This window comes from Lethenteron reissneri, chromosome 71, assembly GCF_015708825.2.
Source record: "Lethenteron reissneri isolate LAM-NWPU_2019-01 chromosome 71, ASM1570882v1, whole genome shotgun sequence".
In the NCBI taxonomy this organism is placed as follows: Eukaryota; Metazoa; Chordata; class Hyperoartia; order Petromyzontiformes; family Petromyzontidae; genus Lethenteron; species Lethenteron reissneri.
This window is the reverse complement of record NC_083849.1, coordinates 1,657,175-1,683,080: the sequence shown is the minus strand read 5'-3', so window position 1 is coordinate 1,683,080 and position 25,906 is coordinate 1,657,175. Positions and strand designations below refer to the sequence as shown.

Here is a 25,906-nt window from a genome sequence, read left to right as displayed (position 1 = left end):
ATGGGCAGTGTTGAGTCTATGGGCAGTGCTGAGTCTATGGGCAGTGTTGAGTCTATGGGCAGTGCTGAGTCTATGGGCAGTGCTGAGTCTATGGCAGTGTTGAGTCTATGGGCAGTGTTGAGTCTATGGTGCAGTGTTGAGTCTACGGGCAGTGTTGAGTCTACGGGTAGTGTTGAGTGTAGGGGCAGTGCTGAGTGTACGGGCAGTGCTGAGTGTACGGGCAGTGTTGAGTCTATGGCAGTGTTGTGTCTATGGGCAGTGCTGAGTCTATGGGCAGTGTTGAGTCTATGGCAGTGTTGTGTCTATGGGCAGTGCTGAGTCTATGGTGCAGTGTTGGGTCTATTGGCAATGTTGAGTCTATGGGCAGTGTTGAGTCTACGGGCAGTGTTGAGTCTACGGGCAGTGTTGAGTCTATGGGCAGTGTTGAGTCTATGGGCAGTGTTGAGTCTATGGGCAGTGCCGAGTCTACGGGCAGTGTTGAGTGTACGGGCAGTGTTGAGTCTATGGGCAGTGTTGAGTCTATGGTGCAGTGTTGAGTCTATGGTGCAGTGTTGAGTCTATGGGCAGTGTTGAGTCTATGGTGCAGTGTTGAGTCTATGGTGCAGTGTTGAGTCTATGGGTAGTGTGGAGTCTATGGGTAGTGTGGAGTCTATGGGCAGTGTTGAGTCTACGGGCAGTGTTGAGTTTATGGTGCAGTGTTGATTCTATGGGCAGTGTTGAGTCTATGGGCAGTGTTGAGTCTATGGGCAGTGTTGAGTCTATGGGCAATGTTGAGTCTATGGGCAGTGTTGAGTCTACGGGCAGTGTTGAGTCTATGGGCAGTGCCGAGTCTACGGGCAGTGCTGAGTGTACGGGCAGTGTTGAGTCTATGGGCAGTGCTGAGTCTACGGGCAGTGCCGAGTCTACAGGCAGTGTTGACCTACAGGCAATGTTGAGTCTGTGGTGCAGTGCTGAGTCTACGGGCAGTGTTGAGTCTGTGGTGGAGTGTTGAGTCTACGGGTAGTGTTGAGTCTATGGGCAGTGTTGAGTCTATGGGTAGTGCTGAGTCTATGGGCAGTGTTGAGTCTATGGGCAGTGTTGAGTCTATGGGCAGTGTTGAGTCTATGGTGCAGTGTTGAGTCTATGGTGCAGTGCTGAGTCTACGGGCAGTGCTGAGTGTACGGGCAGTGTTGAGTCTATGGTGCAGTGTTGAGTCTATGGGCAGTGTTGAGTCTATGGTGCAGTGTTGAGTCTATGGGCAGTGTTGAGTCTACGGGGCAGTGTTGAGTCTACGGGCAGTGTTTAGTCTATGGGCAGTGTTGAGTCTATGGGCAGTGTTGAGTCTATGAGCAGTGTTGAGTCTATGGTGCAGTGTTGAGTCTATGGTGCAGTGCTGAGTCTACGGGCAGTGCTGAGTTTATGGGCAGTGTTGAGTCTACGGGCAGTGTTGAGTCTATGGTGCAGTGTCGAGTCTATGGGCAGTGCTGAGTGTATGGGCAGTGTTGAGTCTACGGTGCAGTGCAGAGTCTACGGGCAGTGTTGAGTCTACGGGCAGTGCTGAGTCTACGGTGCAGTGCAGAGTCTACGGGCAGTGTTGAGTCTATGGTGCAGTGTTGAGTCTACGGGCAGTGTTGAGTCTACGGGCAGTGTTGAGTCTATGGTGCAGTGTTGAGTCTACGGGCAGTGTTGAGTCTATGGTGCAGTGTTGAGTCTACGGGCAGTGCTGAGTCTATGGTGCAGTGTTGAGTCTACGGTGCAGTGCAGAGTCTACGGGCAGTGTTGAGTCTATGGTGCAGTGCTGAGTCTACGGGCAGTGTTGAGTCTACGGGCAGTGTTGAGTCTATGGTGCAGTGTTGAGTCTATGGTGCAGTGTTGAGTCTATGGAGCAGTGTTGAGTCTATGGAGCAGTGTTGAGTCTATGGTGCAGTGTTGAGTCTATGGAGCAGTGTTGAGTCTATGGTGCAGTGTTGAGTCTATGGTGCAGTGTTGAGTCTATGGAGCAGTGTTGAGTCTATGGTGCAGTGTTGAGTCTATGGTGCAGTGTTGAGTCTATGGAGCAGTGTTGAGTCTATGGGCAGTGTTGAGTCTATGGTGCAGTGTTGAGTCTATGGTGGAGTGTTGCTCAATGTACAGGGGGAGCTGATTCCAGTGGAGGGGTGGCGATGAGCGTGAAGGAGCGTCAGTGGGACTGGGCGCAGGGTGGACGCGGCGGGCTCGGCACACTCACTTGGCCGCCTCAGCCGGCGTGAACGGGAAGCGGAATTTCGTGGGACCAAAAGCCGGGGCGAATGCCATCCCTCGCAGAGACCCCGAGGGGTACCCCATCTGTGGTAAGCAGCCCCCCATAGGCAAAGGAGGGGGAGCGGGGGGGGTGGTGGTGGTGGGGGGGGTCAGGGGAAAACGGGGACGAAAATACAAAGCACGGTTTAATTTGTGGTGGTGAACCGGTGATAGCGTCTCGGTTCAAACGGCGAGGGTGCAGCCCTGCAATCGCTCTGCTCGCTCACGCAAACGCTGGCCAAAGGGCATCCGCTAGCGGGCGCTCTAAGAAGGGGTGTATTTGTTCTCCACCCGTCAACAACAACAACAGCACAACAACCACAACCCCTAACCACAACAACCGCAACGCCGCGCAATCCCACGACCGGGACACGATGTCACCACGCTTACAAAAGGAGGCCCCCCCGGGCCACGGAAGGGCGCCGGCGAGAACGCATTGCCGACGGCGCCAGCAGCAGCTGAAGAGGAGGAAGAGGAGGAACCGGGCGCCATCATCTGCGGCGTCGCCAGCAGTCCCGGGCTGCTCGTCTCGTGCGCCGGCGCCCCCCCCGCCCCCACCCCCCCCGGCACCCCTCCCCCTCGGGGGCCGACGCCGTTTGCGCCTCTGGGGGGCTCGGGGTCGCCGAGGCTGGCGCCAGGGGGGACGCCAGCGCCTACGGACCCCGCCGAGCCGGCGCCGGCTGCCGACGACGATGATGATGATGCCGCCGCCGCCGCTGCGTTTCCTCCAGCCGACGCTGCAGCTGCGCTTGCGATGCGCCCTCCGCCCTCCCGCCAGCTTGCCACGTCTGTGACGGGGGGGAGGGGGACAGGAGATATTGCCACATCGGTGTGGGTGCCATCGTCATCATCGACATCGGTAACATCGTCATACATCGTCGGTGTAGATGCCATCGTCATGATCATCATCATCATCATCATCGGTGTAGGTACCATCGTTGGTGTAGGTGCCATCATCATCAGTGTAGGTACCATCATCGGTGTAGGTGCCATCGTCACGATCACCATCAGCATCATCGGTGTACGTACTATTGTCGTCATCATCATCGGCATCATCGCCGCTGTAGGTACCATCGTTCAGCACCATTCCCGGCCGCCTTAACCTCCCCACAGACAAAGATCCTCCATATAGCCTTTAACAGCCTGTTGGGGCAAGGCATTATGGACTCCCACTCACTCTGTGGGCGCAGGCTGGGCCCTGGTCCGTACGCTGGCACGGCACCGTCGTGGACAGCATCCCCGCGTTGCTCCGCCTGCTGCTGCTGCTGTTGCTGCTGCTGTTGTTGCTGTTGCTGCTGCTGTTGCTGCTGTTGCTGCTGCTGCTCCCCGGCCGCCTGCAGACTGGGGAACTCCTGCTGAGAAAGCCGCGAGCGCTGGCTCGGAGCAGCCACTACTGTGGTGGGGGCAAGGTGGGTGGGGGGGGGGGCAAGGGGGCAGAAGGAGAAGTCACACAGAGTGGCGGGATGGAGGGCGGAGGCCTCGCAATCATAATAATTTACGTTTGTCAAGTGACGCGCGTTGTATCCGTACATCCCACCAATGAGCCAGCGTGTGTGGAAAGCCAGGAGATAATCAGAACCTGCCGACATGGACATGGTGGTTGTGAGGATGATGATGTTGTTGCAATGGGTTCGAGTTACCAGGACCATAAACATCACCAATTACTCTTTGGTTCTTTCGGTAAAGTCACGTATAAAGACAAAATAACAAATTAAATACTAGCATACGACGTTTCGATTGCAACACAAGCGATCATCATCAGGTATAAATGAAATAGAAACACAAATCTAGTATACGTAGAAATGTAATGTAATACAACAGAGAGTCAATTTAAGTAGGCGAGTTTTCAAGACGAGACTTAAACAGCGCTCACGACTCTGAATGTCTTGATCGCAAAGGCAACGCATGCCAAAGCATGGCAGCTGCACTGGCAAAAATCCCGATCGTGGTACAGTAATCCCTCGCCACTTCGTGGTTCAAGTTTCGCGGCCTCAGTGCATCGCGGATTTTTCGAACTGATTTAAAGGCCTCATTATACCTGTGCAGTAACACCATCATCATCATCATTCATCATCACATTCATCGAACTGCACAGGTCTGTCATCGTCGTCATTGTCATCGTCGTCATTACTGGAGTCAAGTCTCAAGATACTACTGTCATTGGTGAGTGTAGAACACCATAATACGTATCGTATGAGAGAGAGAGAATGTATAATATTAAGGTTTGATAATTAAATAGATTTAAGTAAAATATATATATAAAGTATAAATATACATATTTTAAACATTCTGGTACCCACACACACATATACGGAAATTCCTAGGGGGCCAATCCTACTTGGCGGATATTCACCTATCGCGACGGGTTCCGGTCCCCATTAACCGCGATAAACGAGGGATCACTGTACTTTGGCAAGGACATTATGAACACGCAACCACCCCCCGACATCTTGCCGCCCCATCCGCCCCCTGCTTCTCGTTTCCACCAAAAGCATAGCTGGGTAACTGGCTACGCTATCATTCACGTGGGATGGAACACCAGGAATAGAACGCAGGCCTTGTGCCAGGGGCAACACTATCTCGGATGGAGATGTATCCGCACTTTGCCGTACTGCATTCTCCTGGCAAAACCAGGGGTACAGCTCCTCCATGACGCTCACCCACGGGTTAGAATGACATGAGATGGAACAGATGGAGATTAGTCCACACACTTCGCTGCTGTACTGCCTACTTCTGGCCCACCCCCGTGTAGAAGGGAGTTTCACACCCCACCTGTGAGTGATCCACCAAGCCCTCGCTGCTACTGCTGCTGCCTGCACAGAGCTGGATCTACAGGCAGCCATGTGCAGCAGCAGCTGCAGCAGCAGCTTAGTCACCACCGCCACCACCACCAGCACCGCCACCACCGCCTCCAGCACCACCACCAGCGCCTCCAGCATCACCAGCATCATCAGCATCAGCAGCATCACCAACACCACCAGCATCACCAACACCGCCAGCACCACCAGCATCAGCAGCATCAGCAGCATCAGCAGCATCAGCAGCACCAGCATCACCAACACCACCAGCACCACCAGCACCACCACCAGCAGCACCACCATCACCAGCATCACATGCATCAGCACCACCAGCACCACCAGCACCAGCACCACCAGCACCAGCACCACCATCACCAGCATCACCAGCATCAGCACCACCAGCACCACCAACACCACCAGCACCATCAGCACCAGCACCACCAGCACCACCAGCACCACCACCAGCATCACCAGCATCAGCAACATCAGCAGCATCAGTAGCGCCAGCACCGCCAGCGCCGCCAGCGTCGCCAGCGCCGCCAGCGCCGCCAGCGCCGCCACCACCGCCGCCATCAACACCGCCACCACCACATCCACCGCCACAACGCACCCATCGCCGCCACCACCGCAACCCAGACCAGGGAGTCAAACCCCACGGATGTGGGCCACTCACCTTCTACGTGAACCTTGGTGCCCCTGGGAGCAGGTGGAGCCCAGGAGGTGACATTCGTCTTGCAGGTCGCACTCTGCCACCCAAACACGAGCAAAGAAACACACGAGTCAGAGGGGAGGGAAGGGGCGGGGTGGGCGGGGGCTGGGGAGAGGGGGCGTCACGCCGGACAAACGCGATAACCCACGGCAACTTCAGCGCCCGCGGGAGAAGCCGGCTTGCGATTGGCGCGATGCAGCAGCTCGCAAATTACCGGCAGCGATCGTCGCGCGGTCGTCTACGGGGCGATGATAAAATTATGACGGTAATTTATAAAAACCAGAGCTGGGATACAGCCGACTTATCTAGGAAATGGCCCCGGTGGCACTGGACATTGCCGCTGGACGGGAGGTGATGGGCGGCGCTCAGCGTTACAATCGGCGTCGTCATTGGCGGCATTGCGACCCGCTGGGGGGGTGGGGGAGGTTACAATTCCACAGACCACGAGGACGGTCCATGTACATGCGCGCGTGCACACGTATGTACGCGTGCGTGCGTGTGCCTGGCACAAGCGTCGTGGTGACGTCACCGCCACTTAGTGGCGAATGGCGGTTGCGGTTGTTGTTGTTGTTGTTGTGTGTGCCCGCACCTCTGTGGTGGTGGTGGTGGTAGTTGTGGTGGCGCTGGCGTTGGCCGAGGGGGGCGAGGGGGCGGAGGAGACGGCGCAGCTCGGCGTAGCCGGCGGCGGCAGCGACTCTGGCTGCAGTGGAGGCGGCGCCCGAGGCCTGTCAACACGAACGGCGACACGCGCAGACACAAACAACAACAACAACGACAACAACAACGTTCCCCCGAGGGGGTGGGTGGCCAGCACCACGCCCGGCCGCCTTTGTCTCCCCAGTGGCGATGTTTACTACACACAGTGCCAGGTACTCGTATGAGGCCGAGTCGACCTAGGCGAGGCCCAGGACCGGTTCAGATAATCGTCACTGGTGTTGGCCGTGAGCGGGAATCGAACTCAGGTCACCGGGTTCATAGCGCAGCGTAGCGCTAACCGTTACACGACCGCTCCCCAAAAACACACACACGAAGATATACATACACGCAGATACCATGCACGTAAGTGGGTGAGGGAGCGAGTGGGTGAGCGAGCAAACTGAATGGGTGAGCGAGTGGGTGAGCGAGCGAGTGGGTGAGCGAACGAGTGGGCGAGCGAGTGGGCGAGCGAGCGAACTGAGCGGATGAGTGAGTGGGTGAGCGAGTGAGTGGGTGAGCGAACGAATGGGTGAGCGAGTGGGTGAGCGAGCAAACTGAGTGGGTGAGCGAGCGAGTGGGTGAGCGAGCGAGTGGATGAGCGAGCGGGTGGATTAGCGAGTGGGTGAGCGAGCGAGTGGGTGAGCGAGCGAGTGGGTGAGCGAGCGAGTGGGTGAGCGAGCAAACTGAGTGGGTGAGCGAGTGGGTGAGCGAGCAAGTGGGTGAGGGAGCGAGTGGATGAGCGAGTGGGTGAGCGAGCAAACTGAGCAGATGAGCGAGTGGGTGAGGGAGCGAGTGGATGAGCGAGTAGGTGAGCGAGCAAACTGAGCGGATGAGCGAGTGGGTGAGCGAGCGAGTGGATGAGCGAGTGGGTGGGCGAGCGAACTGAGCGGATGAGTGAGTGGGTGAGCGAGCGAGTGGATGAGCCAGTGGGTGGGCGAGCGAACTGAGCGGATGAGTGAGTGGGTGAGCGAGCGAGTGGGTGAGCGAACGAATGGGCGAGCGAGTGGGTGGGCGAGTGAACTGAGCGGATGAGCGAGTGGGTGAGCGAGTGAGCGAGTGGGTGAGCGAGCAAGTGGGTGAGCGAGAGAACTGAGTGGGAGAGCGAGTGGGTGAGCGAGCGAGCGGATGAGCGAGTGGGTGAGCGAGCGAGCGGATGAGCGAGTGGGTGAGCGAGCGAGCGAATGAGCGAGTGGGTGAGCGAGCGAGTGGATGAACGAGCGGGTGAGCGGGCGAGGGACTTGTGTGCGTACGTCTTGTCGTCGCGAGGCTCCTGCTTGCTCGCCCATCCCGATCCGTCCTTGGGCACCAGCGTCACGTTGGGGTCGTTGCCTTTGTTCTCCGCCTTCAGGCTCGGCAGGTTGGCAGGGGGTGGCATGCGCCTCGCCGTGGCCACCTTCCCCAGGCTCTGCAGGCCATGTCTCGTAGCGACTGCATCACCATCACACGCCATCGGCACACGAGCATCCCCGGTTTGTCGGGGGTTAGGGTCGAGCTCTCGCAGTCGGGTTTGCCAGTTGGTTCAAAAGAGCTTCACAGCTCACAAGATTTCTCCGGGGCAAATAACAATTCCATTTGCTGTTCACGGCCCGAAAGATCACCTTCTTGGTTCTTTCGGTAAAGTCGTCACGTAGAATGGAAACAATAAAACGTAATAAAATAATTCTCACGACGTTTTTTACGTTATGTTTTATGTTTTATTTTATTATTTTTATTGCTTCCATTCTACGTGATTTTACCGAAAGAACCAAGAAGATGAATCCCTGCAGTCACGAAAGCTTTAAATCGAACCCGAGACAGCTTTCCTTAGAGCCTAGTCTCACATGGGTTGGACCAGATGACGCCTTTCAAGGACAGTGCACATTATCAGAGTTATGTTTTTTGTTTGTATTATGACTGCAGGTATTATGGTCTATGCAAACATGACTCCTTGTAAAAAGGTGTCAGTTTTGTTGCCAGATAAAAGGGTAAAAAACCAATTATCATATTTTTACTGGCAAATGAGGTTCCCATAGTGTGATGTCATCTGTTCGCGCTTGCCGGTTACCCTTGGAAACCTGCATTGTTTAAGATCAATGAGTTTAGTAGAAAGGTCTTTCATATCGTTCTCGGTAACCACGTGAATTTGTTATCATAGTTACCTTATCTTGGCAAATTCATACACGATAATTCACCAATGGGCTCTCGTGTGCATCATTTAACACGTTTATAAACACACTCGCGTACCCTCTGGGACATTTCCACGTACACCCCCAGGAGTCTGCGTACCCCAGGTTGAGAACCAATGGTTTTAGATTCTAGATTTGAAGTTTTCGTGACTGCAAGGATTCATACTCTTAGGTTTTTCGGTAAAGTCACGTGGGCGAAAAATAAATAATAGGTGAAATTCCTCCCCGTAGGAGGGTATTAATTCTAGATTTGAAGCTTTCGTGACTGCAAGGATTCATGCTCTTAGGTTTTCGGTAAAGTCACGTAGGTAAAAAATAAAATTAAAAGTTAATAAAAGTAATAATGGAAATAAAATAAAAGAATACATTTTAATTATATTATTTTAAAGTCACGTAGGTAAAAATAAAATAAAAAGTTATAATTATTTTATTTTAAAGTCACGTAGATAAAAATTTTATTTAGAGTTAATAAAAGTAATAATGGAAATAAAATAAAAGAATAAATTATAATTATTTTATTTCATTTCCATTATTAACTTTTAATTACATTTTTTACCTACGTGACTTTACCGAAAAAACCTAAGAATATGAATCCTTGCACTCACGAAAGCTTCAAATCTAGAATCTAAAACCATTGGTTCTCAACCATTATTACTTTTATTAACTTTTAATTTTATTTTTTACCTACGTGACTTTACCCAAACAACCTAAGACTAATGGTTTTAGAGTATTTGGCTCCTACTGCTGCTGCTGCTATAAATGTCCACACTATGATGATGTGCCACTCACTTCGTTGAGCTATCATTTGTGGTGGCTGAGCCGCTTCTGAACTAGAGCTCCGTAGCGGAGCTCAGTGGGCCTCTGGTGGTGGAGATGTCTCTGGTCCTGCGACTTGCACAAAAAACCAGGTTGGTCTGCCCGAGTGTCCCCCTCGTCTGGCCGTGTCTCCCCCCTTGTCTTCCCGTGTCTCTCTGTGTATACCACGCGTCTCCCCACGTTCGCCGTGTCTCCCCGTGTCTCCCCTGTATGTCCCCCATGTCTCCCCGTGTCCCCCCCCTTGTCTTCCCGTGTCTCTCTGTGTATACCTCGTGTCTCCCCACGTTCGCCGTGTCTCCCCGTGTCTCCCCTGTATGTCCCCCATGTCTCCCCGTGTCCCCCCCCTTGTCTTCCCGTGTCTCTCTGTGTATACCTCGTGTCTCCCCACGTTCGCCGTGTCTCCCCGTGTCTCCCCTGTATGTCCCCCATGTCTCCCCGTGTCCCCCCCCTTGTCTTCCCGTGTCTCTCTGTGTATACCTCGTGTCTCCCCACGTTCGCCGTGTCTCCCCGTGTCTCCCCTGTATGTCCCCCATGTCTCCCCGTGTCCCCCCCCTTGTCTTCCCGTGTCTCTCTGTGTATACCTCGTGTCTCCCCACGTTCGCCGTGTCTCCCCGTGTCTCCTCGAATGTCCCCACGTCTCCCCACACGTTCCTCATGTCTCCCCGTGTCTCCCCGGATGTCCCTATGACCCCCCACACGTTTGCCATGTCTCTACGTGTCTCACCGCATGTCACCATCTCTCCACAAGTTGCCAGTGTCTCCCCACACGTTGCCCGTGTCTCCCTGCATCTCTCCCCTGTATGTCCCCCATGTCTCCCAGTATGTCCCCCCTTGTCTTCCCGTGTCTCTCTGTGTATACCTCGTGTCTCCCCACGTTCGCCGTATCTCCCCGTGTCTCCCCGAATGTCCCCACGTCTCCCCACACGTTCCCCGTGTCTCCCCGTGTCTCCCCGTGTCTCCCCGTGTCTCCCCGTGTCTCCCCGTGTCTCCCCGTGTCTCCCCGTGTCTCCCCGTGTTTCCCCGTGTTTCCCCGTGTTTCCCCGTATCTCCCCGTGTCTCGCCGCACTTTACCCGTGTCTCCCCGTGCGTGTCCCCATGTGCGCCCCCCCCCCCCCACTCCCCACCCAACGTACTGGTAGTCTTGTGGGTCTCGATGCTCTTGCCCTTGTAGGTGTTATAGAGGCTGAGCGATGCGTACTTGGTCTTGCCGTCCTTTCCCTTTGCGCTCTGCCCCGCACGCTCGGACATGGCTCAGAGCGATCATTGAGTACGGGTGGCTCACGGCGTCGCTCCCAGGACGCGGCCCCAACCTGCGCGGCGACAAACGGGAAGCGTGAAGTGGCGACGGCAGTAAGCAGGGGAAGCAGCAGGAGGGGCAGCGGCAGCAGCAGCAGCAGCTCCCACCACCACTCTCTTATCCCCACCAGGTGGAGGTAGGGGGTGGCCAGAACCACTATTCCTTCTGATAACCACCTCCTCCCACGTCACCTCATCAATAACGTCATCACCGCGGACCTCAATCCTCAGCAGTTAAAGGTAACTCGCATGATGTTATCGTTGTTAATTCGGCGATTTGAACACGCGCTGCTTTTTATAACATCACTTGTGTTTTTATTTGTGCTTAGCGAAGGAACCGGCAATTTAGTTCGGCTTTTGACGAGTGCGACCGTGGCTTGCCCTAACCCCCTACATTTCCCATAATGCCTTGGCGGTTTTGTCAACCACGGCGGTTATCAGGGCGGTTGGCGAGGTGGATTGTTGCAAGGTTAAAATTGCCACGGGCACATCAATTCCCAAGCTCGGGCGAAGCAGCAAGAACCGCGGCAAGATAACACACAGTCCCTTCGTAAGAATCGGAGTACAATGAGACGCAAAACGTAACGGCAGAAATTTCTAGAGGCAGCAGCAGCAGCAACAGAATGAGAAGCACCAGTACGTGTGTGTGTTGAACTTCTTTCGCGCCGTACGTAGCCAACGGTACTAATCGGAGGTGCGGAAGAAGGACAACAAACTAAACACGTAAAGGAGTTCTAAATAAATGAATGTTCTATTTGTATTTTAAAATGTGTAGCTCCAGTGGCTTCCAAATATCGGAAGAAGAGCGTTCCAGACGGCCAAAGAAGCACATCTGAAATCGTGCGACGTGGTGACCGTCTTTGTTCGACGGCGAGCCAAAAGCCGCTGCGAGGATGACCGTAGTTACAGTACGCGTAGGTTTTTTCGGTAAAGTCACGTAGGTAAAAAATACAATTAAAAGTTAATAAAAGTAATCATGGAAATAAAATAATAAATCACGACGTTTCGGAGGCAACACAAGTCTCCGTCATCAGGTGGGAACGTCACAGCTAAAATTACTGCATCAAGGTTTTTTTTTTAGCTGTGACAGTCCCACCTGATGACGGAGACTTGTGTTGCCTCCGAAACGTCGTGATTTTTTATTTTATTTCCACTATTACTTTTATTAACTTTTAATTTTATTTTTTTACCTACGTGACTTTACCGAAAAAACCTAAGAGTATGAATCCTTGCAGTCACGAAAGCTTCAAACGTAGTTACAGCGATGGTTTATATTCCTTGATGAGATCGGCAAGATTTTGTGCTTTTCGATTTAAAGCTTTCGTGACTGCAGAGATTATCTTCTTGGTTCTTTCGGTAAAGTCATCACGTAGAAGGGAAGTAATAAAATAATAAAAATAAAACATAATAAAATAATTCTCACGACGTTTCGGCCACAACGCAAGTAGCCGTCCTCAGGTGAAGAGCATGTCTGTGTTCTTCACCTGAGGACGGCTGCTTGCGTTGTGGCCGAAACGTCGTGAAAATTGTATTTTATTATGTTTTATTTTTATTATTTTATTACTTCCCTTCTACGTGACTTTACCGAAAGAACCAAGAAGATATTGTGCTTTATTTGCGGCAAGCACTTTGCGCGTGCGTAATGAGAGCATGGGAGCAGCAGCAGCAGCAGGAGGATTGAGAAGAAGCGAGCGACAAGCAACGACAACAGAGGCAGCCGCAAAAGCAAAAACGAGAGGCGTCAGCGGAAGCTGGAGGGGGAGAAAGAGCAGCAGGAGGTGAAGCGGTCGGAGCGTGTGGCAGAGGTCGCAACCGGGTACCCGATACCCGTACCCTACCCGATACCCGGCTACCCGGCCGGGTACGGGTACCCGTTTGCGACCCTGGTGCGGCCGGGTACCGGTATGGGTAGGCCGTGAGTCACTGGTGAGTAACCGTTTGTCACTCATCTCGGGTAGGGTACGGGTACGGAACGGGTACCCGTACCCGGCCGGGTACGGGTACCCGTTTGCGACCCTGGTGTGGCCGGGTACGGGTAAGGAATCAAAACCCGTTTGCGACCTCTGGCGTGCGGTGAAGTGGAACGGAAGCAGGGAAGGTAAAGTGAAGCAGGAGGAGTAGAGGAGGCAGCAGTTGAAGCAGCAGAAGCACGGGAGAAGAGACAGACGCAACAGTCGCTTGAGCTGCACGTGCCGCTTGCCGTCTCGTACAATGCACGCGTGTACACGGTCAATTCCGCATCCAGTGCCGGATTAAGCGAGTGCGGGGCCTGTAGCACATGTTAATAAGTATAACCCGTAAAAACAAAGTTTTTCACTCTAAATCCTTTATATGCGTGGCGGCTAGAGTCCTCTCATCCTCTGGCTTGAGATGGCTGCCACCTATGGGTCAGATGATTGTCTGCCACCATTAAGCAATTGGTAATTAAATATTTAATTTGTTTTCCCTAAACAGTGTAAAATTTTGGAAAAAAATTTTCACGAACATTAATTGTCTCGCACAACGAGTCTGTGTGCAAAATGTCAGCTCGATTGGATCACGGGAAGTGGGTTAAAAAACGACCGAAAGGTTTGCACGGTCGTAAGCAAGCAAGCACGCAAGCACGCAAGCAAGCAAGCATGCGAACTTAATATAAAGGATTTAAAAAGGGGCCCTAAATTAAACAAAAACACAAATATGAAAACACATTTTTTACTTGCATAATATTTTTCCATTTGCTATACAGCCAGATAATACGACTAATCGCTAACATTAAACACCCGGTCGTTCATAAAAGTTTAAGGCGGTATAGTACTATAGTAATAGAGCAAGTGCAGAATCGCTGAACTGGAATTGATAGCTTGAAAGCGTTTAACGCGGGGCCCTTGAAAGTGCGGCGCCCGAGGCTACTGCTACTTTTGCTACGAGGATAATCCGGCGCTGTCCACATTTCTGTGACAGGGCCAAGGTTACCCATCACTGATCAAGGAAAACAGAAGCAGCAGCAGCAGCAGCTGGCTTTCATTTCTCTGATGCGAGTGGTACCTATTTTATTCACCATGGAAATCATGACAACTATGACGACGATGTGCATAATTGACGGGCGCAAAATCCAAGCGCGCACAGGAGGCAAGCAACCTCTTGGGGGTCCAAATCATCCCTGCCGGGTTAATAAAATTACAACTAAGTCAACATGTGATACAGCGCTGCACAAGAGAAATAGGACAACGCAGAGAGAGAGGACGATTCGGAGAGAGAGGATGACGACTGAGAAAGTGTGGACAAAGAACCACAAACCAGCGGAAAGGCAGCGGCAGCCACACAGCGACCCGTAGACTAACTAACCCACAGATTCAAACACAGACACATAGACTATACAGGTACGACCACAGTCTTGCATCGAAACCCATGTCGTCACGTAGAGATGTGATTAAACTGGATTCTCATGCGTAGTAAGTTGATGGTTTCAGCCCGGTGACAAGTGGCTTACAGAGACATGTAAACTCACACAGAGACCCGTAGACTCGCTTTACCCCATAAGATTCAAACACAGACACATAGACTAGCAGGTTGGTTACCCACAGTCTTGCATTAGGGAATTATATCGTCTCGTAGACAACAGTCATTCTTCAATTGGCTTCTCCAGTGTAAATGTGGTTGGTTTTTGCACTCAATATCACCAAATCACAGCTACGAGAATTAAGGACACCAATTTGACCGTCATGCAAATAGCAGTTTTCAGGGAGAATAAATTATGTGGTGCCTCTAAAAACAATTACTTTATAGGCAATACCAAACAAACTCATCAAGTTCATCAAAAACATTCTGATCTTAAAATGAGAAATATATCATAGGCAGCTAACATCTCGCCACGGTCACTAGGAGATGTTAACTACCTCGCTTGGTATACAGGAGGTCGTGGGTTCGATCTCGACCCTGACGCCTGCTCCTGCTGTATATGTAGAGTTTGCGTGTTCTCCCCGTGGTCGCGTGGATCTTTCTCCGGGTCCTCCGGTTTTTCCTTCCACATTTAAAATCAACAACACGCGTATTTGGCTTGCGATACATTTCCACGTGAAAACAAGTATAACCCGTAAAAACAAAGTTTTTCACTCTAAATCCTTTATATGCGTGGCGGCTAGAGTCCTCTCGTCCTCTGGCTTGAGATGGCTGCCACCTATGGGTCAGATGATTGTCTGCCACCATTAAGCAATTGGTAATTAAATATTTAATTTGTTTTCCCTAAACAGTGTAAAATTTTGGAAAAAAATTTTCACGAACATTAATTGTCTCGCACAACGAGTCTGTGTGCAAAATGTCAGCTCGATTGGATCACGGGAAGTGGGTTAAAAAACGACCGAAAGGTTTGCACGGTCGTAAGCAAGCAAGCAAGCACGCAAGCAAGCGAACTTAATATAAAGGATTTAAAAAAACACTTTATTGAGCTATAATTTGTGATACCCAGGTTGCTTCTGAAAAAGAGGCTACGTATCTCAGTGGAGCCTTCCCTGGTAAATCAAAACAGTTAAAGGTAGTGTGTGGGTCTCGATGTATCCGTATGGGTCTCTTTGCATCTGTATGGGTCTCTATGCACCTCTGTGTCTCTATGGGCCTCTATGGGTCTCTATGCATTAATATGAATTGCCTGCTGCTCTAAATCCCCATGTGATGATGATGATGAGCGACTTCGTTGAGTTATCATTTGTGATATCCAGCTCGCTTCTGAAAAAGAGGCTACGTTGTTCAGTGGGGCCTTACATGGTGAAACAAAAATATGTAGTTTATCTTCTTGGTTCTTTCGGTAAAGTCACGTAGAAGGGAAGTAATAAAATAATAAAAATAAAACATAATAAAATACAATTCTCACGACGTTTCGGCCACAAGACAAGCAGCCGTCCTCAGGTGGAGAGCAGGTCTGTCGAGAAGACAGAGTCTGACTGTCTTCTGTTTTATTTTTTATTATTTTATTATTTCCATTCTACGACGTGACTTTACCGAAAGAACCAAGAAGATGAATCCCTGCAGTCACGAAAGCTTTAAATCGAAATATGTAGTTTAGTTCAGTCAAAACGTCTGGTTCCACAAAATAAAGAGGACACCAGAGGGTGATGACGCAAAGGCTGAGAAAGGCTCTTTCCCCCATCAAATGCTCGAGCTACATTTGATATGCAGATATATTGATAGATATTTCCACACAAGATGTGCATATACATTGTATGTATAGACAAAGATTCCCCCCCTCACTCTGTATAGACTGAGCAAACCTTTGGGGAAAGTGCTGTTAAGTGATGCCATTTGTCCGAAACGCATACCTGTCAACCCACACGCGGTTTAGCCCATATTCTTGAACCGGGAAATTGAGTTTTTCAGGCCCATACGTACAGCCGTTTGAATCCAGGCAAAAAAAATGTGTTTGTCAATTTGTTTGAGGTCCTCCCTTGTGATGGGAGTTTGTAGGATGAACGGTGAGGTTTATATGGGCACGCGGGGTGGCCAAAAATGTCTAAATAGGTCTGTAATAAGGTAGGACAACTGATAAGGGGTTGACAAGTATGTAGTAGTGTAGTGTGTAGTGTAGTGTATAGTGTAGTATACAGTGTAGTATATAGTGTAGTGTGTAGTGTATAGTGTAAAGTAGAGTGTAAAGTGTAGTGTATAGTGTAGTGTATAGTGGAGTGTATAGTGTAGTGTATAGTGGAGTGTATAGCGTAGTGTATAGTGTAGTGGAGTGTAAAGTGGAGTGTATAGGGTAGTGTATAGTGTAGTGTATAGTGTAGTGTATAGTGTGGTGTATAGTGTAGTGTATGGTGTAGTAGTGTATAGTGTATCGTGTAGTGGAGTGTATCGTGTAGTGGAGTGTATCGTGTAGTGGAGTGTATATAGTAGTGTGTATAGTGTAGTGTATAGTGTAGTGTATAGTGTAGTGGAGTGTAAAGTGGAGTATATAGTGTAGTATGTAGTGGAGTGTATAGTGTCGTGTATAGCGTAGTGGAGTGTATAGTGTAGTGTATAGTGTAGTGTATAGTGTAGTGGAGTGTAAAGTGGAGTATATAGTGTAGTGTGTAGTGGAGTGTATAGTGTCGTGTATAGCGTAGTGTAGTGTATAGTGTAGTGTATAGTGTAGTGTATTGGATGAACGTTGACATTTATGAGGGCACAGGGTGACCACCAATAAGGTCTGTATTGGTCTGTAATAAGGTACGGCAACTGATGAGGGGTTGACAGGTATGGGACACGTCACATTTATCTTCTTTTTAAAAGGCATTTCTCGACTAACGCGTTTGCGTTAATGGTATTTTGTGCCAAAGCGAGGGGGTTGTCACCAGATAAACGTTAATTTCAGCACTCCTAGACTCAACCAGATGCATCTTTCGACGAAATTCAGGGGGGGGGGTGCAGAATCGACACACGCTCACTCACTATGCTCACAACCCCATTGGGCCGCAGCGGTCGTGCCAGGCTAGGTGCGCCAAAGAGGCCGCGTGACACAAAGGTTTGGTTGGGGAGGGGTGGTGGTGCAAATCTCACTCGCACTGGATGCGTTCTGCGAGCTCGGAAAATGAGTGGGCATTTGTTTTTAAATCCTATATATTAAGTTCACTTGCTTGCTTAGGACCGTGCAAATCTTTCGGTCGTTTTTTAACCCACTTCCCGTGATCCAATCGAGCTGACATTTTGCACACAGACTCATTGTGCGTGACAATTAATGTTCGTGAAAAATTTTTTTCCAAAATTTTACACTTTTTAGGACAAAAATATTATATTTAATTACCAATTGCTTAATGCTGCCATGCAATCATCTGACCCATAGGTGGCAGCCATCTCAAGCCAGAGGACGAGAGGACTCTAGCCGCCACGCATATAAAGGATTTATAGTGAAAAACTCTGTTTTTACGGGTTATACTTATTTTTTGTTTGCGTTAGTGTACAGCAGCGCATAGATACGTAATATATACACACACACGGTACCGTTGTTCCCTCTATTAAATGGCTTTAACGCGTTTCTTTAGAACCGCATGGCTGTGTTTCGTTTGCAGCCCTTCGCCCGCACTCGTCGGCTACGTACGGCGCGAAAGAAGTCCACATTCCGTACTTGCCCCAAGGCGCCTTCGTTTAAATCGGCAATGACCGGCGTGGTGAAGTATGTTTAAAGATCCCCTCCCTACAACAACCACCACCATCATCACCATCATGAGACATACATACGGGCGTGATGATGGAGATGACCCACCTCACCCCCCCCATCTCTCCTCCACCCCCAATCTCATCCAGCAGTGGACAAAGCCGATGGGGTGGTAGTGGTGGTAGTGGTGCTGTGCATGTTGACCACACATAAATCGGCAGACGAGACGAAACGAAAGAGCAGCAAATGTGGATGGAGGGAGAAACGTGGTGGGGTGACTGCACGGGTTTCATCCCACATCGCGTTGACGTTTTGACGGCCACGCATCACGCGTGAAAGCGACAGCGGTACCGTAATGCGAAGACGACAACAACAGCAGGAGCAAGCAACAACAATCAACAACAACAACGCCGATTGCATCAATAGTTCTATTAACCTGCGCACGAGAAAAATGACAAAGGCCGCCCGGTTAAGTCAGCTTCAGCCACCGCACACGTTTTAAAAGCTGCAGCCAGCGTCGTTTTACAGCCGCGATTACAATAAAGTCAACGCCTAAGCGCCTCTTCGTACGCGAATAGTTGTTGTTGTTACGAGTTGGGACGTTTAAATGTAAACAAAAATGTGTTTTTCTCGTTAATTTCAAGTCACTGTCTGCAGTCGCCATTTTGACACCCCCCTACCCCCCACAACCGCTAATGAATTAAAAGCAACACAATTGCAACTTATTACAACTGCATCTGAACGCGCTCAGTTTTCACGCGTCTCCCAATAGCGCCGTCACACGCGGCGTTTTTAGTTGCACGATGCAAAATTAATAGCGCGGCGATCGCACCTTTATCAATTTGGTATGCGTCACTTTTTTTTGTAAATTAATATCACACCAGGCCGCATACGGGCCCTAGGCTCTCGCCTGAATCGGCTGCCTGCCCGCGTGGGGGGTCCCCCCGCACACCCCCCACCCGGCCCCCGGGGGTTGAGAGGTAGTCGGCGCAATCGTGGGGTTAATTTTTTTCGCTACTTTTTTTTAACGACGTGAATGTCCGACAAGGGTAGATATAGATCGACACACGGGGGGTGGTTTGTTTAGAAATTCACCGTTTAAAAGAAGAGTCAGGCCGAGGGAAATCTGTGCGGCATCCGTTGGTTTAAGATGGCGGCCGCTGCTACGGGTGTCTCTCCACCCCCGTTAACAACACACACAAAAACCCCCTTCGCGACGTGGAAATACAAACTCGAATTAGGCAGGGAAAAAAAACAAAAAATATAGCGAGCAACGGTGAAGAGTGCCGAATCGTAATCCGACGAGAGAAAGGCGCGCCGCGTTAAGACGGGGGGGGGAGAAAATTACAAGAAAATAGCAAACGTGACGGTGCGCTCACCTTTTAGTGTTATTCTTAGACGCGGGAGTTGACGGCACAGAGGCGGTGGTTGACGTTTAAGCCGATTGTAATCAATTGCCAATTAAATGTCTTTAAACTTGCTTTTTTTTTCTCCCCCCCCCAACCAACCCAACCCAACACCACCAACACGCGTTAATGTTTCGCTGTGAAATAACTGCAGGTGGATCGGCGTTCTTTTTTTTTTGCGTGTTTTACTTTGCTATTTTGCCACAAATGTATTTATTTTCTCTTTGCAAAGCGGGCCCCCGCGTGGAATGCGGCCGACTATTGCGGTCCCCACAGATGCCCGCGCGCAAGCAGCAGCCGCCGCCGCTTTCGCATAAATTATGCTAATTTATGCTATATGTGAGCATCCTCCAACCCGTCTGGAGGTGACGTCACGCGAGTGTCGACATAAATTATGTTAATTTATGTTAATCGTCCGCATCCTCCCAACCCGTCTGCAGGTGACGTCACGCGATTGGTGACGTCACGCGATTGTCGACATAAATTATGTTAATTTATGTTGATCGTCCGGCATCCTCCAACCCGTCTGCAGGTGACGTCACGCGAGTGTCGACATAAATTATGTTAATTTATGTTAATCGTCCGGCATCCTCCAACCCGTCTGGAGGTGACGGCACGGATCGTCGACATAAATTATGTTAATTTATGTTAATCGTCCACATCCTCCAACCCGTCTGGAGGTGACGTCACGCGAGTGTCGACATAAATTATGATAAGTTATTTTCTAGATTTGAAGCTTTCGTGACTGCAAGTTAATAACAGTAATAATGGAAATAAAATAAAATAATGAATTATAGGTTTTTCGGTAAAGTCACGTAGGTAAAAATTAAATTAAAAGTTAATAAAAGTAATAATGGAAATAAAATAAAATAATAAATTATAGGTTTTTCGGTAAAGTCACGTAGGTAAAAATAAAATTAAAAGTTAATAAAAGTAATAATGGAAATAAAATAAAATAATAAATTATAGGTTTTTCGGTAAAGTCACGTAGGTAAAAATAAAATTAAAAGTTAATAAAAGTAATAATGGAAATAAAATAAAATAATAAATTATAGGTTTTTCGGTAAAGTCACGTAGGTAAAAATAAAATTAAAAGTTAATAAAAGTAATAATGGAAATAAAATAAAATAATAAATTATAGGTGTTTCGGTAAAGTCGCGTAGGTAAAAAAATGAAATTAAAATTAATAAAAAAATAAAAACAATAAAACTTGATACAGATTTTTTGCTGTGACAGTTTCACCTGAAGATGGAAGCTTGTGTTGCCTCCGAAACGTCGTGATTTTATTGTTTTAATTTTTTATTAATTTTAATTTCATTTTTTTACCTACGTGACTTTATTGCATTGTAAAACAATAAAAAATAAAAATCAATTTTTTTTTATGATTTCTATTTTTATTGTTTTATTTTTATTAATTTTTATTTCATTTTTTACCTACATAGTGACTTCACCGAAAGAACTACGAGTATGAATCCTTGCAGTCACGAAAGCTTCAAATCTAGAAGAGTATGATAAGTTATGTTAATCATCCGGCAGACTCCAACCTGTCCGGAGGTGACATTAATTATGTTAATTATTAGCGCGCTCCGACCGTCTAGCGGTGACGTCACGCTGCTGTCGACATAAATTATGTTAATTATTCACATCAAAGCTCATTCTGCACGTGCACGTGCGAACTTCTTTCGCGCCGTACGTAATCCAAACCGCGCTTATAATGGGAGATGCGGGGGAATCACAGCAGACCAAAGCTGTCTCGGGTGTGGACCAATCAACGTCAAGGACAGTGCATATCCATTATCATCATCATCAGAGAAGTTTCTTTTTGTTTGCATTTTGACTGCTTGTGTTGTGGTTATTGCAAACATGATGCCTTGTATAAAAATGTCAGTTTTTGTACCAGTTGAAATGGTAAAAACCTATTACTATATTTAGCATTTTGACTGCTTGTGTTGTGGTTATTGCAAACATGATGCCTTGTATAAAGGTGTCAGTTTTTGTACCAGTTGAAAGGGTAAAAACCTATCACTATAATAATTGGTTTTTTACCCTTCTATTTGGCAACAAAACTGACACCTTTTTACAAGGAGTCATGTTTGCATAGACCGCAATACCTGTAGTCATAATACAAACAAAAGACATAACTCTGATAATGTGCACTGTCCTTGAAGTTGATTGGTCCACACCCGAGACAGCTTTCCTTAGAGCCTAGTCTCACATGGGTTGGACCAGATGACGCCAAAAGGCGCACAGCTCAAAGACAATGCACCATCAGAGTATGAGAGCTCGGGGCAAGCATCTACACTATGGGAACCTCATTTACCAGTAATGGTGCATTGTCTTTGAAAGGGTAAAAACCTATCACTATATTTTGCCACTGGTAAAGGAGATGTCTCAGCAGGAATAAGCGGTTCGGAAGAGATGAGTTTGTCAATCTATTTGATGATGATGATGATTTAAAAGTGCAGCGAAGTTCCAGTAGCTTTCCTAATATGGGTCGGGTAAGAGCCAGTGCAGGATGGAGCGAGTGCAGGGCTTGTAGCAGATGTTTTACAGGGGCCCTACATGTATTTATTTTTAAACATAAATGTTAAAACACCTAAATTTTAAGTTGCATTGTAAAGTAATTGTATTTTTAAATCATTTATATTAAGTTCGCTTGCTTGCTTAGGACCGTGCAAATCTTTCGGTCGTTTTTTAACCCACTTCCCGTGATCCAGTCGAGCTGACATTTTGCACACAGACTCGTTGTGCGTGACAATGAATTTTCGTGAAATTTTTTTCCAAAATTTTACACTGTTTAGGGAAAAAATATTTAAATATTTATTTAACAATTGGTTAATGCTGGCACACAATCTGACCCATAGGTAGCAGCCATCTCAAGCCAGAGGACGAGAGGACTCTAGCCGCCCCGATGCCACGCATATAAAGGATTTAAAGTGAAAAACTTTGTTTTTACGGGTTAATTTCATTTGCTATACGGCCAGATAATACAACAAATCGCTAACCTTAAACACCCGGTCGTTCATAAAAGTTCAAGGCGATATAGTACTATGGTAATAGAGCAAGTGCTCTATTACTGTGCCTAGGGTCTACTCACTCCCGCACTCACTCACCCACTCACTCACCCACCCACTCACTCACCCACTCACTCACACACCCACTCACTCACTCACCCACTCACTCACTCACCCACTCACTCACCCACTCACTCACTCACTCACCCACTCACTCACTCACTCACCCACTCACTCACCCACCTACCCACTCACTCACCCACTCACCCACCCACTCACTCACTCACCCACTCACTCACTCACCCACTCACTCACTCACTCACCCACTCACTCACTCACCCACTCACTCACTCACCCACTCATCCATCCACTCACTCACCCACCCACTCACTCACCCACCCACCCACCCACTCACTCACTCACCCACACACTCACTCACTCACCCACTCACCCACTCACCCACTCACCCACCCACTCACTCATTCACCCACCCACTCACTCACCCACTCATCCATCCACTCACTCACCCACCCACTCACTCACTCACCCACCCACTCACTCACTCACTCACTCACCCACCCTCAATCACCCACTCACTCACTCACTCACCCACTCGCTCATCCATCACTCACTCACTCACTCACCCACCCACTCACTCACTCACCCACTCACCCACCCACTCACTCACTCACCCACTCACTCACCCACTCACCCACTCACTCACCCATTCACTCACTCACCCACTCACTCATCCACTCACCCACTCACCCACTCACCCACTCACTCACCCATTCACTCACTCACCCACTCACTCACTCACCCACTCACTCACCCACTCACCCACCCACTCACTCACCTGCTAAGTGTGAGCATCCTCCAACCCGTCTGGCGGTGACGTCACGCGATTTTTTTTTAATTATACTCCCAGGTTTTTTCGGTAAAGTCACGTAGGGAAAAAGTAATACAAATAAATTCATAATAAATGAAAATAACTCAATTAAATCACGACGTCTTTATAATATCATTTTATGTAGATATCCACATTTATTTAATATTTTTCTTCTGCAGTTTTTATTGAAAATGCAATATTTGATATCTCAAAAACCTGATGTGATAGACAAAAACTGATGCCAGATTTGGAATCAGCACCCCAAAATTACCTTAAAACCGTTGGAATACCTTATGCCAGAAAAAGTGTGTTGACCAGTTTTATCAAAATTCATGGTTAAATAATGGAAGCCAGCAACAAGACACAGATAATCTCAATGGGGCATGGTTAAATAAAGGAAGCCATCCACAATAAACAGTGGATATAGCATATGAAAGCCCAACGCAATGAATTTGAGAACGCGGATAAACCATCTCTTGTTTATTTCTGTGCAAAACTTTCCACAAACACAACATGCGCAAATCTAAATCTAAAAACACCAAACTAACGCCCCCCCCCCCCCCCGCACCTTCCCGGCTAAATGCAGCAACCAACCTTCAAACACCGTTGTCAACCTGTGAACTCTGAAAGGGCATCAATCCCCAGAAAAATATTTTTCAAAGTCAAATCTCTCTCACCCCCTCTCTCCCCGTCTCTCCCCGACGAAAGGAAACGCCATCGCGAACGCGTCACCGTTCAGCGGCGACAACGTCCGCGTGCCGACGTTGGGCCGACGTTGGGCCGACGTTCAATCGCAACCGCGTGCCAAAGTTGGACCAACGTTGAACTGACGTTCAGTCGCAACCGCGTGCCAAAGTTGGACCGACGTTGAACTGACGTTCAGTCACAACCTCGTGCCAAAGTTGGACCGACGTTGAACTGACGTTCAGTCGCAACCGCGTGCCAAAGTTGGACCGACGTTGAACTGACGTTCAGTCGCAACCGCGTGCCAAAGTTGGACCGACGTTGAACTGACGTTCAATCGCAACCGCGTGCCAAAGTTGGACCGACGTTGAACTGACGTTCAGTCGCAACCGCGTGCCAAAGTTGGACCGACGTTGAACTGACGTTCAGTCACAACCACGTGCCAAAGTTGGACCGACGTTGAACTGACGTTCAGTCACAACCGCGTGGCGACGTTGGACCGACGTTGAACTGACGTTCAGTCGCAACCGCGTGCCAAAGTTGGACCGACGTTGAACTGACGTTCAGTCGCAACCGCGTGCCAAAGTTGGACCGACGTTGAACTAACGTTCACTCGCAACCGCGTGCCAAAGTTGGACCGACGTTGAACTGACGTTCAGTCGCAACCTCGTGCCAAAGTTGGACCGACGTTGAACTGACGTTCAGTCGCAACCGCGTGCCAAAGTTGGACCGACGTTGAACTGACGTTCAGTCGCAACCGCGTGCCAAAGTTGGACCGACGTTGAACTGACGTTCAGTCGCAACCGCGTGCCAAAGTTGGACCGACGTTGAACTAACGTTCACTCACAACCGCGTGCCAAAGTTGGACCGACGTTGAACTGACGTTCAGTTGCAACCGCGTGCCAAAGTTGGATCGACGTTGAACTGACGTTCAGTCGCAACCTCGTGCCAAAGTTGGACCGACGTTGAACTGACGTTCAGTCGCAACCGCGTGCCAAAGTTGGACCGACGTTGAACTGACGTTCAGTCGCAACCGCGTGCCAAAGTTGGACCGACGTTGAACTGACGTTCAGTCGCAACCGCGTGCCAAAGTTGGACCGACGTTGAACTAACGTTCACTCACAACCGCGTGCCAAAGTTGGACCGACGTTGAACTGACGTTCAGTTGCAACCGCGTGCCAAAGTTGGATCGACGTTGAACTGACGTTCAGTCGCAACCTCGTGCCAAAGTTGGACCGACGTTTTTGTCGAGAAGTGTTGTTTGATTTTTTTTATTACACGCTTTTATGTAACTCACTCTGTCTGTTGTTGTTGTCGTATCTTCAAATCTTGTAACTCCATTTTAACCCACTTCCCAATGTGGCATCGACTGCAAATTTGGTATACTTATGTCATACTGATGACAGTACTATATTCTATCATAAAAATGTAAAAAAACATTTTTTTACATGTTTTACATGTTATGTTTCGGCTTGGGTCTAATTGTCAACGCTCAACTGACGTTGGATGTACATCACCACGGCCCCCTTACGTTGTGGCAAGCTTCGGGGCCACCTCATGGAGTCGTGGAGTTCTGCCATTACTGGTACATTTCATAAAAGCGTGTTTTTTTAAATTATACTCTTAGATTTTTTTCGGTAAAGTCACGTAGGGAAAAATAATAAAAATAAAATAATAATAAATGAAAATAAATCAATTAATTTTCGATTTAAAGCTTTCGTGACTGCAGGGATTCATCTTCTTGAAGATAAATCAATTAAATCACGACGTTTCGGAGGCAACACAAGTCTCCGTCTTCAGGTGGGACCGTCACAGCTGTTGCCTCCGAAACGTCGTGATTTAATTGATTTATTTTCATTTATTATTATTTTATTTTCATTATTTTCTACCTACGTGACTTTACCGAAAAAAAACCTAAGAGTATGAAATCCTTGCAGTCACGAAAGCTTCAAATCTAGAATTTTTAAAATTATTTTTAAATATTACTTTTTACTAAAACACATCCCATCGGCCGTCGACGGTTCCGTTTGCGCTTTGCGGCGATTGAAAATCTCGCCGAACTTGTGACTTTC

The 25,906-nt window shown here is 48.7% G+C and overlaps 1 protein-coding gene across 2 annotated transcripts in view; it reads right to left on the bottom strand.

Annotated features, from left to right (window-relative positions):
• Window positions 1-19,544, bottom strand: part of LOC133361104 (protein PRRC2A-like) — a 38,791-nt gene extending 19,247 nt beyond the window's left edge. The window contains exons 1-8 of one of the 2 annotated variants that reach the window (XM_061579934.1): window positions 19,221-19,544; window positions 10,577-10,753; window positions 7,713-7,890; window positions 6,356-6,491; window positions 5,731-5,803; window positions 3,437-3,652; window positions 2,650-3,047; window positions 2,207-2,304 (exon numbers count right to left, since the gene is read on the bottom strand). In XM_061579934.1, the coding sequence (XP_061435918.1) occupies window positions 2,207-2,304; window positions 2,650-3,047; window positions 3,437-3,652; window positions 5,731-5,803; window positions 6,356-6,491; window positions 7,713-7,890; window positions 10,577-10,691 (1,214 nt within the window). In that variant the 5' untranslated portion in view covers window positions 10,692-10,753; window positions 19,221-19,544. Of the gene's footprint in view, window positions 1-2,206; window positions 2,305-2,649; window positions 3,048-3,436; window positions 3,653-5,730; window positions 5,804-6,355; window positions 6,492-7,712; window positions 7,891-10,576; window positions 10,754-14,614; window positions 14,738-19,220 lie in introns of those variants that run through there. The other variant, XM_061579935.1, reaches the window with a different exon arrangement.
• Between the last annotated feature and the right edge of the window lie 6,362 nt (window positions 19,545-25,906).